Source organism: Dermacentor andersoni, chromosome 8, assembly GCF_023375885.2.
Source record: "Dermacentor andersoni chromosome 8, qqDerAnde1_hic_scaffold, whole genome shotgun sequence".
NCBI classification, from domain to species: Eukaryota; Metazoa; Arthropoda; class Arachnida; order Ixodida; family Ixodidae; genus Dermacentor; species Dermacentor andersoni.
This window is the reverse complement of record NC_092821.1, coordinates 115810765-115822888: the sequence shown is the minus strand read 5'-3', so window position 1 is coordinate 115822888 and position 12124 is coordinate 115810765. Positions and strand designations below refer to the sequence as shown.

Sequence of the window (12124 nt, the reverse complement as noted above, 5' to 3'; positions counted from 1 at the left end):
AAATATTCCTCTTTTTTGACCAGAAAGCTCGCTTTTAGTCAAGCAAACGGGAAGCGTATATCAAGCAAGCCGCTTCTGGAAGCTTCCATTCCGTCTTACAGCAGCATTCGAAAGATAAATCGCATTCATGCCGCCAGCATAATGGTCAAGGCAGGCTGGACATTAATCTTGTCCGGTACTAAGCATAACTAAATGCGCGCACCACCACGGAAGCTGCGGTTAGCCTCGACAAACACGCAGCGAAAATTGCCAAGCCGCTTTCTTCAAGCGTGACCTCATCCGCATTAGTTGCACAGTCTTGCTCTAGCCAATTGTCAATAGTTCACTGCACCGAAGGGATGAACTAATTGCCCACCTTTATTACACGCAGCCCGATTTGTGCATGGGCGCCCCCATACTCTGGCACCTACGCCGGCTTCTGACGTACTGCACTGTTCTAGTAGAGGCGAGCGTTGCTTGGAGAGCGCCGGAAGTGACGTCTCTTGCCGGAAGCGAAAACTGGTTCTAGAATGTTCCACGCTTCTATTTATTCACGCTACCCGAGCGCTTGGCCGTATTCGTCTTTCAACCGCCAGGACGCAATTTTCTGACAGAACGATCGTTTGAGGTTCTCCTGCTTCGTCTGATTTTTCTTTGCTCGCTCTGTCGGCTTGCGTGTAAAGTGCCCCGGCAAGTCAAGTATCTTCCTTCACGGAAAGTGCAGGGCTTTATTTGGCAAACTCGAGAAAAGCAGATTACCACAGGCGGACAAAAATGGCTTCCTTCGCTGAGCCGGCAATCCAGGACGCCAATCTTCTAGCACTGATAGGAGAAGCAAGAAGGTTGGTAGGGGTTCACGTGTACTACAACGTAAGTGTTGCTTTACCGCAAAACGGCGTCCCGCAATTCTCGACACACTTGCAGGAGAGCCATAAAAACATCGAGTTAGCCAGCCTTCAGAGAGCCAAATACAGTTGTCTGCGTTTAGGAACAAGTGTGATGAGATTTGTTGGGAGAAAATAATTCATGCCCATCTTTCCAGTAGTACGCGAGGGCTTCACCTTCAACCCTCATCAAACGTACTGGTTCTTTTATTTGAATGACGGAAACCTACAACACGTTTTTATTGCGACAGCAGTTATATGGACAATCCAGGCGCATTCCTGCCGTCGGCGTTGACCTCGCCGTGAGGTTGCCTATAGAGTCTATGTGCGATGAAATCGTCGCCGCACGCCGCATGCCGTATGTGCGAGTGCAAGCATGCAAGGGTGAGCCGGCGATCGTGGCTCAATCTCGCGCAGGCAAAGGCGAAAAGCGGGGAGGAAGCGCGCCGCCTTCCGTATCGCGCTAAGCCACGGGGAGGCGTGGGTGCTTTCTAGTTCGGGTCCGCTATATCTTGAAGGCCATTTCTGATGGGTACAGTGTTCAATTCGTGGGAGCGGCTGCACGGAGGTAAATTCGCTCGCTGATGCTGCCGCGTTTCCTCACTGCACCGTTTTGACAGAGAGTTCCCAAGGTCATCGAGTGAGATCATGTTGGGCTGTGCGGACGGGTCACCGTGTCTGTTAATTTACTTATTATGTCTATGTTTACACGTTTATAAGGCCGACAAAGCTACTATCCTTACTTCCTATAGCTTTCTAATTATTTGCTATCCCAATCGATGATTTGCCTTTAGGGAAAAACCGCGACCTTTTTTAAATGTCGGAATCATCTGACCTAACATCACCTACATCTTACATTTACGCATAATGCGACTATTCTCTTTCTCAATTGGCTTAAGTTTCGGCGTGATGTGCAGAGCTTTCCGAGCGGGTGGCTCCTATTCAGTACCTAGGGTAGTCCATTTGTACGATGATTTCTCATTCAACGAATTGTGAGAGCCGGCGCGAGGAGGTAAGCGGCCATGCGACGGTTTATTTAAGACGGCCAGCCATTGTGCCGCGGTATCTGGCTAGCAGCCCATACTGCGGCCACTCAGCTCCAGCACCAACACGTTCTTCTCACGCCCTACATACACGTGAGCCGTCTTCGTCACCGGCTCTGGAGGCGATAGTCGCGCCGCTAGAAGGACCCCCTCCTAGTGCGAAGCGCGATTGAAATATGCGCAAAAGGCGCACGTATACGAAGGAGAGAGGCTGCAAGCCTGTACACATGAGCGGCAATTTGTTGGGTGCGTTAGAAGGTCGAGGCTGCACCGGGATGTCTGCAATGGAAGCACAAAGAGAGCACACAGGAACGCGTGAGGTGCGCGCCTGTGTGCAGACGGTGCGGCACGGACACCGAAGCCTACGCGTAGGGCGCACTCTATTGTGCGCTGTGGACTTCCTCTTGCGCTGTCTACGCCTGAGCGGCCACAGGTGTGCAATTGGGCAAGCGCAGTTAAGGCGTATTAGCCGGTTCCTGGCGAATTCCGAGTGTTTACGCCGTTCAGGAGAACGCTGAAGACGGCGTCGTCCATTGGCGTGCCGCGGTGGCAGTAGAGGAGAACTGCGAGTGTAGCTGTGCATTGCGCCCCTCGCTGATTCATTGTGCGTAGCCATTTCAGATGCGTAGCCATTTCAGATGCGTAGCCATTTCAAGTGCGGGTAGGGTAGTGAAGGGAGGCCTATTGTGACGACCAGCAAGACCTTGGTCTCGAGAAGACGTTGTTAGTCCGGCCGCTGCTCGTTTGTTGTGTACCTTGCCAGGGCTTTCATGAGAGGGCCTACGGAAAGCAGATGCTGCACTCGTTCGTAGTGTAGGGTTCACGCAATCCGAGAGAGATGTACCAGGCGGCACAAGCAGCATAGGTTGTGAGCAAGGAGCAGCCACACTGATACTGTTGCGCGAACTCAACACGTGCGGCACGTTCTTGTAGATGCCAGGGCCTGGCAGAAGTCGGAGTTCCGAAAGAAGACCGTCTGGCAGTTCGCGACTTGCGCGGAGACAGTGCAAGTGTTGGTGACTCATGTTGATATAGAAATGAGCATTGAGCTGAAGAAACCAGACGGCACAGCTGCTCCTAGAAGACTTCGGTAAGCCATGCATCCAAAGAAAGTGGAGCACTAGGTGTCGAAAATGTCACCTGCTGCTGCTTGCGGTTAAATTTCGAATGTCGGTAGCAGCAGGGTTGCGGTGGTCGCTGAAGGCATAGCGAAGCTCATGCTTATCGCGTTGCCGTGCCCTCAAGCGTAAAACTTGCGCCTAGAGGAGCCGGTCCAAGGTAGGAGAGCGGCGGGCCTTACAGTAGCCGAAAACGGTTGCGTTTGGTCCAGTAAAATTTTTGGAAAGAGTCGCCGCGCAGCTGCCTTTTAAATGAGGACGAGGTTCAAGGACCTTGTAGGGGTGTAATGCTGGGGCCAGCGCGTACTGATGGTCTGCACGGGGCAACGCAGCCGTTGTGGGACGGCAAGGCCCGCAATGACGCGATAGTTCTGTTGTAGCTGAGCACTCGAGGCGGCGTAGTGAACAAGGGTGGCTGGCCTCAAGTCCTCGAAGAAGTAAGGGTGGGGAGGGAGGGCACCTGGAGCCTGGAACCTTGTTGACACGGAAGTGGCTGTCCAGCTAGACGAACCAGACATCGGGCATGTCGAGATAGAATTCCCGTGCACCCTGCACCCGGGGGACGTCTACCGCACCACGTGAGGCCACGTGCCCTCGGCTTGCTAGAGCCGCTGCGCTGACGCTGGCATGACTGGGCTCAGTCGTCCGATGGCACCATTTTGTGAGAGGTGGCGCGAATAGGCAGCCGCCGTGGCATGGCTTATTTAGGACGGCCAGTGATGGTACCAGCCGTGGATCTCGACAGCACCCGATACCACGGTCGCTGTTGTTGTTGTAGCCTGCGATGCGTGTGGCTCCTACCCACGATGGGGGATTGGCCAAGAAATGGGTGGATTATTCGAAATTATTATGGAGCATAAATTTCCTAATAGCTATTGAAATAGCATTGAATAGCGCTTAATTACCTGTTAAATAAAATCAGGAAGGTCATATTGAATGAGCAATAATTAATTTAAAAGTAAAAACGATCACTCAGGTCGTCCAGCGCCAGCGTGTTGAACTTTTCGTGTTCCTCGGTCAAATGGCGCAACCCACTAGGGGGGATCGGCCATAAATCAAGCGGTGAGAAATATGTTATTATAATTTTTGGGGGGAAGATGAAGTGAAATGAAATAAGTGTTTTGTAAATGTGAAATAAACTGCCTACTGCCTAGCGATAAAACATCTAAGTATTAGAGTTTGTTTGTTTGTTTTTCTGTCTGCTTGTCTCTACGAACATCTCATAATCACATGGTACATTGGGGAAAAATCGGGTGAGTTAGTAAAAAAAATGATTAAACGAATTTAAAAAGAAGCGCTATATTATGATAATATCATGATGATGAGCATGATGATGATGGAGCCTCAGTGACCGGCACAAGCCCACTGTGGGGGATATGCCTCCAACCGTGTGGTAATATGATTGAGAAATTAAACAAATAATAAATTGATAACTATTAAAAATGAAAATAAGTGAATAGTGCAATATGAGAAGTAAACCGATAATTAATGAAGTGAAGCACTAAAGTCCTTCTCTCACGCTACAAGCAGCTGAGCATCCTTCTTCACCGGCTCTGGAGGAGATAATCGCGGCGCTACATAATACTATTACAAGAAAGGATGTGAGTGAATCAAGTCGAGTCCATTTGGAACAGATTCTGTGACCACAGTCACCTTTGTGTTAATATTTTCCAAATGAATTCACACTTCACTGGCCGTCTAGGGACAGTTTGGACATGAGGCAGTTTTAGTTAACGTTAATGTAATAGCGCGAGTGAGGGAAATAGCGTTACCGTTCCTCTAACGAATTTTGCAGAAAGCGAGTTTTAGTTCAGCGTGATAGCGTAGTTTACGTGCAGGATGCTGTCGCATTACGCTTTGAAGTTGACGTACATAGTGCACATAACTGATTTTATCTGTGTGTGCGTCAGGAAAGTGCGATAGGTAGCGCAATGGCAGCCAAGAGTTCGCTGTATTCGTACTTTCCAGGTCGGGCAATCTGCGGCGAAAATAACAGGCAGTACAAGCTGTCTACCATAGCCTCCGTAATATTTCCATCTCAAAGGCCATATGCCATCGTCGCACCTATTTTCCAAATTTACCGATAGGTGGCACTGCTATTACGAATGTATCTCGAATGCAACACAGCCACAAAGAACGTCAAGCGGAAATTCAGAGAGGCTGAAGTGATCTCATGGGTGGTGGCAGTGGAAAAGAAACCAGCCATGAGTAACTGCTTTAGAGGTAAAAACGAAATAAGGAAATAAACAATTTATGGTAACTCAAAGGGAAGCTCATTACTTTTCGAAGCGAGATCAGGATGCCTTAGAACACGCACCTATAAAGTGAGATATAAGAAGGAAGAAGCACCATGTGCTTGCTGCGGTTAAGCTAGGGAAACGATGGAGCACGTTTTATTAGAATGTGAAGACATCAGCCCAGCGGTCGATTTAAGCACCACTGGCCTCATTGAAGCCCTTGGCTTCAGCGAGAGCAGGGGAAAAGTAAATAGTCCGCAGTAGAGACTAATAAGAGGCGATTGGAAGATAGGCGGAAGAAAAGTTCAGAAACGACAAAAAACGGAGAAGTACAAAAGCAAAGTTCGCAATATGGGATCAAAAAGTTTGGTGGTGGAAGTTCATAACCTTTTCCTTTATTCTTTTAACCTAGGTAGGACATTAAGCAGTATAATAGCAAGAGCTTGGTGGCGCAACCCACCGCCCCGTTCCAAAGGGGACGCTCATAACGCCCATGCATCCGTCCGTCCGTCCGTCCGTCCGTCCGTACGTCCGTCCATCCATCCATCCATCCATCCATCCATCCATCCATCCATCCATCCATCCATCCATCCATCCATCCATCCATCCATCCATCCATTTCGAGGACAAGTTTTGAAGTGAGGGAAACTTGCAGTTAAAGTATATATGAAGTACGGCTGAATAATATGGCAGAAAATAAATGGGCAAGAACAGTGTTCAGATAGTTGTACAGGTAAAAGAATGACGCACAGTGTAGGAAACTAACTAGGAAGTACTTATTACCAGCTACTATGCGACCGGCATGATGAGCAAAATGGCAACAAAGAACGTCAAGCGTTAAGTTAGAGAGGCTGATATAATCTTATGGTTGGCGGCAATGGAAAAGGATCCTCACGTAAGTAACCACTTCGGAGGAAAAAATTATATCAGGAAAGAAACAATTTATAGTAACTCAAAGAAAAACTTTACTTTTCGAAGCGAGATCAGCATGCTTTGGAACATGCACTTATAAAGGGAGATACAACAAGGAAGAAGAAGCATGTGCTTGCTGCGTTAAAGCTAGGGAAACCATATAGCACGTTTTCCTAGAATGTGAAGATATCTGTGCAGCGGTGGATTCAGACACCTCTGGCCTCCTAGAAGCGCTTGGGTTCAGCGAGAGCAGAGGGAAAGTAAACATCTCCGCAATCGATATTACTAAGAGACGATGGGATGGCTGAAGGAGGAAAGGTAAGAAAACGACAAACAACGCAGGCGTACAAAGAATGTTGCTTATACAGTTTCAGGAAGTTTGGTCATGGGGCGTACAAAAGAAAGTTCCCTATAGGGTTCCAGAAAGTTTAGTGATGAGAATTCTCCGTTTCCTTTTTCTAACATATGTAGGACATTAGGCAATATAATAACAAGAGTTTGGAGGCGAAACTCACTGCCCCGTTCCAAAGGGGACGCACAAAGCGTCGAACCATCCATACGTCCATCCATCCATCGGTCCGGCCATTTTAGGTTTTTTAAATTAGGCTTGGACGCGTTCGAAACGAGATGCCATCTCGAAAACTCTTTAAGGTTATCCATAACGCTCTGCAGTCGAAGTAGCGTGAGACTAAGCAAAAGCAGTATACACAATCACTTGCAACCAACGAAGTGAATTCTCCAAAACGGCGCCAAGTTCATTTCTCAGTGGGCGGCCGGGACCGCCGCCATGCTTTAGGTGAACTACGTAAAGCACACAAAGATGGTAACGTTAAATCAGATAAATCGTTGTGTGTATGCTAAACGGTGTTGGTAGTTTAACGTTTCGCGCACGTGCATTTTGGTTCCTCTATTATGGTTAATAGGCTAAACTGTTGCTTAAGAATACCTGCCTACGTGCAAAATATTAGTTCGTAAAGATTTCAGAAAAGGAACTGGAGGGTAAACAATAGCAACCATTTCATTACTGTTCGCGCTCAGAAATATCGGGTGCAGATCCGCACGGGATGCATTTGCTCTTTATTAACAATTTATTTACATTTCTACGAGGAGCTACACCTAATTTTAGTACAGGTGATTTTTTTCAGCTACTTGATTGTTCTCGTCTTCACATGCTTCAGGAACTTTTCCTTAACTTGCTTGAGTAAAGCACACTTCATGTATATGGTAGAGTTTACTAACGGTGCCCCAATATGGCGAAACAGATGCTATCACAATTCCTTTCTTGCAGCATTTTTTTGTCATATGCCACCGCGTCATCCTTCCGCACTTTTAACTTCTTTTGCGAACTCATACTGGTTTTCGTAAAATTTGACGCAGCCTCAGTAATATTGTAAAACAAGCACAAATGTGTAAACATTAGGCAATACAATCAGGAGAATTAGGAAGTATGCTTTAACGAAGCGATTGTCAAGATTGTACGTAGTGTAGCGAGGTTTTCTACGAAGCTTTAGGGGGTCGCCTATGTTGCATGGCCGTTTTTCGGTGGCGCACCGGCAAACAATAAACATGACAAGAAAGCTAGTTCTAGCGGAACAATGCTTATTTTAATTCAGCGCTCTTGCTGCTGGGCGCAGGATCTGGAGGGATAAGAGCTCTTGAAGACGTTTGCTTGGGTTCGCGGGCCAACGAATGCAGTGAACAACGATTAAGTGCGCCAAGCAAATTTGCCATTGCGCTTGCGGGCATTCGGTTCTCATTTTCATTCTCAAATCATTTTCGTTGCTGACACTCGGTGCAACGCGATCTCTGTTACGATTTCATTAAGTAAAGCAAAAAGACATCGCGGTGTTAATTCAAGCTGATGCAGACAAGTCATTCAAATAAAGTTGTGTATCAGGTCGACGCCAAATGAACAGGCACAAAGGATGAACTACGTTCTAGTCCCGTCACCGCATTACCCATGTTGAAGTTCGACGTTGCCCCATGCTGTTAATTCGCGCGACTGTGTGGTGCAGCGCGAAGCGGGACATGGGCCTCAGGAAGAAAACGAATACGAGCGCTTCTGCTCCTTCTTTCCTGAGTCCGCTTGTCCCGCTTCGCCCTACAGCACAGAGTCTATTGGAAAACCAAATAGCCCAAACTATCACCCATGTAGGCCTGCTCTGCTCACATTTGTAACTGCGCTCACATTTTAGCGCATCGTTTAGGTGAAGTTGATTAATTGCGCATTATCACAAATGCCAAATACTCGCCGTTAGCTCGTCTCGAAAGGTTCAGTTGGCTCGACGACGGAGTGAGGATACCGTTTTGGCCAGCTGATTGTTTTTTGGGTACCGGAACAAGGGTTGCACAAACGTGCACAATCGTTCCCACTGTGCATCACTATGCAAGTTGTTCAGATACTCCCGCCTGAGCAGGAAATAAACGTCGGGCCGAAAATGTGCACAGTTCTTCGAAACCATGGCAAAACTAGAACAATTCTTCGAATGGTATTTCCCCGCGTGAACCGGATTTGGCCATACCCTTGAGAGACGAAGATGCAAAACCGAGGTGACGTCACGATGGCATTCCTGAATGTAGCGATTACTAGCTGCAACTCTTTGAGAGCAGCGCTCCAGTAAATGTTGAGTGCTAGACAGACAAGATCACTGCTGAGTATAAATTTGTTTGTGCACGCGATAAAATTATTTCAATGGGATCGTTGCGTTTTATAAAGTTTCCAGTTCTTCAAGATGTCTGCATGAGGTTACTCTAACAGGTCCGCAAAAGAGTCCAGATAATGACTTTTATGCAAAGAACCCTCATTCAAAAGGAAATACAGCTTCGTACTTTAACCCCCCGTGAAGAACTCTTCAGTGGATGTCCCCTCGACCAAAGGCGTTCGAAATATTCTTGCGTCAGAGTTATTCTACAACCGATTGACATGGTTAGCCATATGAGAATGTCGTTGCTGTTTGCCTTTAGATGCATAAGTGAGTAGACCGACCTCTTGATCATGCAGGAAAGTGAGATGTATATATGTCAAAATAGTAAATATGATCCAAAAAAAAAAATAGGAGCGAATAAGGACCTCACTCACTCCACAGTGTAGAGGCAATGACATTGAAAACCAGCTCCAATTCAATGCGCCTTTTGGCATGACCTACGAACGCTAGTCGTAAGACCAAATAAAGGCCGTCACCACCACTCGCCCAAAGTGCCTCATGATCCAAAGCGTTCCGAACGAGCGCAGCTACTCGGCTTAAAGTCAAAGCTTGGGTGACGTTCGGGGCTGCCCTTAGTGCACTGGAAAATCTGAAAGGTGACGTGCTCGAAGTCACGCAGAGCTGGCTCCCCTTTTAGGTACACGCATATTCCGGTTAGGTGCTATTTAAAGGCTGCTAGTAAAATAAAAAAAAAGTACAAACGAAGCTGACTTGGGCGATACCATCGGCTCCGCAATAATGTAGTGCGACAGCAGCATTACTTGTCAGGGAATACGAGTGTGTTATTTTTTTTTTCGGTTTACTTGCCTGCTTCTTCCTCAAATGATTGCGTTCAACCACTTTGGCGCATTTGACAAGAGCACGGCAGCTAGAGGTCGGCTTGTTATGGGGAAAGGATGTGTTGGTGTAATAACTTGTGTTATAATTTAAAGACATGAATACTTATATAAGCTTGCAACAATAAATGCGCAATCGTACAGAAGAATGGTGTGGATTAGAAAAGTTGCGATTTTTTTCTTCTTTGTGATGTACGTGACTGCATTCCACATTCATGACTCCCCTGTGTTTAAGTAGGCTTTGTTTCTTTAAATAAGGAACATATCTTTGTAGAAGCTTTTATTCGCTATTGTTCGGACAAAGCCTAATGCAGTTTTAATTTCGCTGCGGTTGATGATTCTGTACAGTTACGTATATTTGGTTCCGAACACCTTTGTGCTTCATATTCACATTGCTTTTGTTTAAAAAAATCACAACTCTCTGTTTTCTACATTCCGTACCGCAAGATTCAAGCTCGTACCTGTATGACGTGTCTGACGCTGGCACATTAAAAATTCTTCAAATTTCAAATCTCCTGAAACGATTTTCACAGCGAAACTGTAGGCTCAAGTTAGTCGGGATAGTTCGTGGCGCTTCCTCATGAGAAAAAAAGAAGCGTTCAGCGAATGAGGCGAGAAGTGCATACATTATTTGGTATATAGAATGCACTACCAGTTGGTTAAGAACAATTTTTACGCCATGCGTACAAATTCGAATCTTCGTCCGCCTCAGTATTGCTTTTTCTGATCTCTCAAAGACATGCAGAGATACCACTCCTCTCGGAGTCTGTGAGCGGCGCAGAACATTGCACTAATTGTCCAGATTTGTTGTGCGACAGCTCAGCAATGGGCACGCTCTACGCCGAAAGACACATGCCTTTACTGGCACAATTTGTCATGCCAGTGCCAGCGGTTGTGGAGTTTTCTTCATGCTATGGCTGGGGATGACGTGGTGGCCGTGCGAGGACAAAGAAAAATAATCCTTGTCTGTCGTCATCGACTACAGTGGTCGCTGTAAGCGCCACAGATGGCACGGACGGACGGGGTAAACGCACTTTCATTCGTTTACCTGTGTCGCAGTAAAACCGTACAATTAGGCCATTGCCAGTCCGTCGATGCTCTAGGGTTGGTTTTCGCTCGAACACAATGGCAGACAGAGGGCCCGTAACTGTTCTCGTTTGGTCGCTTCGAAATGCGGATAAATCATTCATCAAGAGGCATTTTGAAGTATCTGTGTCACGGTGAAGTTTGTAGCTGTCCGGTGCCTGCGATGTACAAGCCAGAAACAACAGGAGGAGGAAAGAGAAAAGTAGAAGGCAGGGAGGTTAACCAGAATAACGTCCGGTTGGCTACCCTACACCGGGGGAATGGGAAAGGGGAAAACAAAGATCACAGGGAGAGAGAGGAGGGAAGGAAAGAAGGAAATTGCGGCGAGTTCGCTGACGCGTGTGGTCTTACAGAAATCGCGTTAATAGTCACAGATGGTCGCACAAACCCGTCGTCCTTAAGAAACACAAAAGCGCCTTCACCGCTTTATGGGCCGACGGGCGATGGGGGCGGTGTTCTAGCAGCACCTGCACAGAAAGCGGCCGATTGTCCAGTTTTTGGAAAGCTTTGGCAAGTTCTTGTCTCTCTGAGGCATATCTTGGACAGTGGCACAGCAGGTGGTCGATGTTTTCTTCGGTGCCACAGACCTCGCAAGCTGCACTGTCAGCCATTCCAATTAATGTAGAGTATGCCTTTGTGAAGGCCACTCCTAACCAAAGGCGACAGAGAAGCGTAGCTTCACGTCGAGGAAGTCCGAGTGGAGGTCGGAGTTGCAGGGAGGGGTTTAGTCGATGCAGTCGCGTGAGTCGTAAGTTTGGTGAGTTCCACTCGGTCACTGTGAGACTGCGTGCCAGGTGTCGAAGCTGCTTTGCAGCATCAGTCCTCGAAAGCGGAATTGAAACGCTGTGCTCTCCTTGATGTGCTGTGCGAGCAGCGTTATCGGCGGAATCATTGCCACTGATTCCACAGTGACCAGGTATCCATTGAAAAACGACCTCGTGACCTTTTTGTTGGACATCATGGTAAAGTTTCACAACTTCGTATGTCAATTGGTCATGACATCCGTGTCGGAGAACTGACTGCGTGCCCTGTAGTGCTGGTTTTGAATCGCAGAACACAGCCCATTTTCTAGGTCTTTCAGAATCAATGAATTCCAGTGCTCGACGCAGGGCCGTTAGTTCTGCCGCCGTTGAGGTCGTGACATGCGATGTCCCAGAAACAACAACTTTGGAAAATCACGGGCTCCTGCTTACCCGGATTTGCGTCCCGTGATCTCAGCTTCAATAAAAACATTCTGTGTGCGCACGCTGCGCCGCTGCGCACTTCGTACGCACACAGCATGTTTCACATACAGTGTGCGCACCCAGCGAGAACTCGAAGTCCA

General features: G+C 47.4%; 1 protein-coding gene across 1 annotated transcript in view; it reads left to right on the top strand.

The window, feature by feature from the left end:
* The first annotated feature begins 234 nt into the window (after nt 1–234).
* The window catches only part of LOC129384336 (uncharacterized), a 73185-nt gene continuing 61295 nt past the window's right edge, over nt 235–12124 (top strand). The window contains exon 1 of the mRNA XM_055069673.1: nt 235–849. Coding sequence (XP_054925648.1) covers nt 754–849 — 96 coding nt within the window. The 5' untranslated portion in view covers nt 235–753. The remainder of the gene's footprint in view (nt 850–12124) is intronic.